The 4,425-nt window shown below is 42.6% G+C and overlaps 2 protein-coding genes across 2 annotated transcripts in view; both read left to right on the top strand.

Annotated features, from left to right (window-relative positions):
- The window catches only part of SLC39A2 (solute carrier family 39 member 2), a 19,655-nt gene extending 16,289 nt beyond the window's left edge, over window positions 1-3,366 (top strand). The window contains exon 4 of the mRNA XM_029286068.1: window positions 2,770-3,366. Within this exon, the coding sequence (XP_029141901.1) occupies window positions 2,770-3,366 (597 nt within the window). The remainder of the gene's footprint in view (window positions 1-2,769) is intronic.
- A 244-nt stretch (window positions 3,367-3,610) lies between these two features.
- LOC114923298 (vomeronasal type-2 receptor 26-like) overlaps window positions 3,611-4,425 on the top strand; it is a 12,131-nt gene continuing 11,316 nt past the window's right edge. Inside the window, exon 1 of the mRNA XM_029286070.1 lies at window positions 3,611-3,808. Coding sequence (XP_029141903.1) covers window positions 3,611-3,808 — 198 coding nt within the window. The remainder of the gene's footprint in view (window positions 3,809-4,425) is intronic.

The following is a 4,425-nucleotide window of genomic DNA, read 5'->3' as shown; positions in this document are numbered from 1 at the left end:
ATTGGTCTAGTAGTTAAAAATTACTTTAAAACCCCCATTAAAAATTTTCCCCTAGGCCAGTCCTGCAAGTTGGAATAACCATGTCTTAAGGGCGCGGCGGAAGGAAGGGAGATCAGGGATCACCCTGATCTCTGGGGGTAGTTCATTCCAGAGGGTGGGAGCTCCCACAGAGAAGGCCCTCCCCCTTGGGGTCGCCAGTAGGATAATTTCCTTTTTTAAAAAAAATAAACACTATTATTCTGTGGCTGAAGTTAGTAAAAAGTTGTTTTTTTTCATCACAACTTGCTTGCCCCTGCTTTAATTCATGTTTTTTTCTTCAGAACTTGGTCTCTGGCATCAGGACAATAGGTTACACCTCTGAGAGGCGTCCTACGAGTATATTGATTCATGTCAGTCCAAGACTGGTGAGATCAGATTTGAGATCTAGGAAACTGGGCGACTGCTCAACCTCACCTAGATCCTAGGACAATTGAGATAATAAATGGGTGTTAGAAGAACATGTTGTGTTTTTCCATTCTTGTTTCACAGAGAACAAAAAAGCAAAATTAAAATTTGCTTCACAAGCACACATTCTTTAAACTATGATGTTGAGAATTCAGCCTCGCACAAGATTGCATTCTTGGAAATGTTGATATACTTTTTTTTTAGTGCCTTTCTCTACTGGGTGGGAGATCTTTGTTTTGTTCCGGGTAGAAATGTTGATAATTTAGAGAGTAAGGAATTAGTATCCATGAAGGAAGAGTTTCTGTTCAGGAATACTTCACTGCCATCTGCTGGTCTAACCCTAGTATTGCCACCCATCAATTCTCCAGAATCAGTAGTAAAAGCACTTTAAAATGTATTTACTTACTTATTTCTCAAACAAAAATTACAAATTTGAGCAAACACAATGAAAAAACTGTGACAGGGGTGGTAGGCACATTAGTGCATTACACACTAGGGACCTTAGGAACTTCTTAAATATGGGATGAGGTCAACAGAAGTTAAGTTGAAATTAAAACTATGAAAGTTAGTAGCTGCTATATATAAGTTTTTCTTAGTTTTGCCTTCACCTCTTGGCAGAGATTGGCAAGTAGAAGGGAGGAAAAACCCTGAAAAAATGTAACAACAAACATTTGCCTGCTAATCTTGAAAGATTTGAAATCCTTTGTACACCTGAACAACTGTTTTGCCATGCAGGCTGATGGATGACTTTTGAAAAGTGGCATTTGGGGTATTTGTCCAGGTTTTTCAATGTAGGAATAAAACTATAATTGTTCATGAATAAATAAGTCTCCTGGTCTTGGATCCTTGGAGCAAATGGAGCATAGTTATGAGGCCAGCAAAATCCAGATTCAAGACTCGATTCAACAATGGACATTCATGGGATTCTCTGGATGGATCACATTCATTCTGACCAGCCTAAAATCCAAATTATAGTATTCAGTATACAGTAGCTTGGTTGCAGTAGTGACTGACATTTTGTCCATTTGGTCTTCCAGGCCAGTGCACATCACTGTTGGTCAGAGATATTTATGGATGCCTCTGGTCAGTGTTGAGTGGAGTTGCTGTTTCCTTCACAACTGAGTGTAATGTGTTATACAAGTCCTCATTCAGCAGCTTGTGTTCAAAGGGAGCTTGCATCCAGTCAGCCACCTTTGCCTTGGAACTGAGGACTTTCAATATTCAGCCAAACTGTTTAAACATCCAGCTAGTTTTTTTTTCTTTCTAACATCCCCATTCTTTATTAGAGTTCTAAAGAACTCAAAAACACCCATGTTTTTAAGAGAAGGATTGGGAGGGGGGAACAACATGATAGCCTTGAGGGACTATCACAAAGAAGAGGAGATTGACTCCTAACAGTGAGAACAATTAATCAGTGGAACAGCTTGCCTTCAGAAGTTGTGGGTGATCCATCAATGGAGATTTTTAAGAAGAGACTTGACAACCTCTTGTCTGGTATAGGGTCTCTTGCTTCAGCAGGGGGTTGGACTAAAAAATCTCCAAGATCCCTTACAACTTATTTTGTTAGATTCAGTTATGTTAGACTTATTCTCTAGAGCAGAGGTCCCCAACCTTTTGGGCACCAGGGACCGGTTCCATGGAGAGAATTTTTTCCGCAGACCGGAGTGTGCGTGATTTTGTGTGCTGCCTGCATCCTGTGGATGGGGTTTTGCTTGTTTGTGCAGACCAGTTGCTGGCATACCACAGACCGGTACCGGTCCATGGGCCGGGGGCTGGGGACCCCTGCTCTAGGGCACCAGGGGCCAGGACAATGGGTAGAAGCTTGTCAAAGAGAGCTACAGGCTAAAAATAAGGAGAAATTTTCTAACAGCAAGAGCAATTAATCAACAGAATAGCTTGCTTCCTGCAGTTGTGGGTGCCCAACACTGGAGGCTGTCGGAAATAGACTGGACAACCATTTGACTTGGATAGTATAAGACTCCAGCCTTGAACAGGGTGTTGGACTAGAAGACCTCCAAGGTCCCTTCCAACTTTATGATTCATGATTGCTTTAGATAAAACTGAGTTTGTTCCCATGCTTAACAATTCAATTCATCCTTAGCCAGGCAAATTTCCCGAATGGATTTTTCTTCCTCAGTTCAACCAACTCCAGAAAACATTGTAAGAAACTTAAGGACGTGCTAATTGAGGAAAGGGGAGATTTAACCTGAACTTATAAATTGTACAGTGATGTAATTTATATGTTAATTCATAATGATTCTGTTTCAAATTCATTCTCTCTCTCTCTCTTTCTCTCCCCACTCTCTTCCCTTTCTCCCCTGGCAGCTGTACCCATACGGAGAACTCATAATTTCACTGGGCTTCTTCCTGGTGTTTTTTATCGAAAGTGTGGTGCTCCACTGTTGCCCCCAAGCTGTTCACTCACATGGCAACAATGAAAATCATGAGGATCACAAGGAGCTCCCACCTTCTCACAGTTCCTTCCGGGCATTTATACTCTTCCTGTCGCTGTCCTTTCATTCAGTCTTTGAAGGACTTGCCATTGGTGTGCAAAAGGAGGCCACAGGCACCATCCAACTTTGCCTGGCCGTGCTCATCCACAAAGCCATCATGAGTTTCAGCTTGTCTTTGAAGCTGGTGCAGAGTAGCACTAGGCTCCAGTGGAGGATGCTCTACCTGGTGGTCTTTACTCTGATGTCTCCTATCGGTATCAGCGTGGGCATCGGCGTCTCTCTTTTCAATGGGGACGGTAGCGGTCTGGCTCAAGCAGTCCTCGAAGGGGTGTCAGCAGGAACTTTTCTCTATATCACATTCCTGGAAATTCTTCCTTACGAGCTGAGTTCACATGAAAACCTTCTCATCAAGTTCCTTTTTATCAGCCTAGGCTTCTCTATAATGGCGGTCATTGCCATTTGGGCATGAAACATTGCTCATGCTAAAGAACCAGGGAAATCTGCCTTCCAGGCTGCCCATCAGCCATCGTCGATACACGGACCTGTTCATTTTTGTCTTCTCTGGCACTTTGTGTTGTGGACTTTTAATGCTGCTTATGCCATCATACTTGCCTTGAGTGCTACGACAAAAATGTAGTAAGAAGAGAAACTTATAGCAATCCTCCAAGGAAGTACAAGAGAAAACTCAGAGATCTAGATAAAAATAGTTGACCATGACAAATGAAGACATCAAATGGACTCATTTTCACTTCTTGAGCTACTGGAAGGCTGTAATTCAATCTTCTCAGTCACTTGTCTTCCATAAAACTGAAGACTGTAGAGTAAAACAAAAAGTTAACAACAACAACAACAAAACCATAATGGAAGAAGCAGAGCCTTCTGCAGTGGAGGTCAATGATGAAAATGGTGTTGTATTGTCTCAACACAAGTGCCACCTTTATCTACATGTGTCATGCTGCTGGATGGATGCACAAAAGGGGCATAGCTACTACTATCATAACTCTGCAAAACGTCCCAGCTACTACTATCATAACTCTGCAAAACATCTCTGAGGAGAAGGCAATAACTACCATCTTATTATTGCTAAATCCATGACTTGGCTAGGAAGAATAGTTAAAGGTTGGGAATGGGAGACTGGACAGCCATTTATCCAAAATGGTATAGGATTTCCTGCCTGAGCAAGGGGTTGGACTAGATGACTTCCAAGGTCCCTTCCAACTTTATTATTATTATTATGTAAACAAAAAAATGAATGGCCCCTTCCTTTTTTAGGAAGTCAAATAAAGAGAAGACAGGCCATTATACCTGGAATGAGAAAAGGAGAGGTAAAGCAGTTGGAGGGCCAGCCGAACCGAATCCAACCGAACACAGGTAAGGATACATGTTAGATCCTACCTAGTGGCGATGAGGGTGGCTAGGACTAACTACTATTCCTCACTCATCGCGTCATCAGATAATCGCCCGGCCGCCCTCTTCAGGGTGACCCGCTCCCTCCTTCAACTGAGGGGGGGGATCCCCTGGAGGGGAG

The sequence above is a fragment of the Protobothrops mucrosquamatus genome, unplaced genomic scaffold, assembly GCF_001527695.2.
Source record: "Protobothrops mucrosquamatus isolate PMUCROS unplaced genomic scaffold, P.Mucros_1.0 scaffold2806, whole genome shotgun sequence".
NCBI classification, from domain to species: domain Eukaryota; kingdom Metazoa; phylum Chordata; class Lepidosauria; order Squamata; family Viperidae; genus Protobothrops; species Protobothrops mucrosquamatus.
Note: the sequence above shows the minus strand (reverse complement) of the source record. Positions and strands in the feature narration are given on the sequence as shown.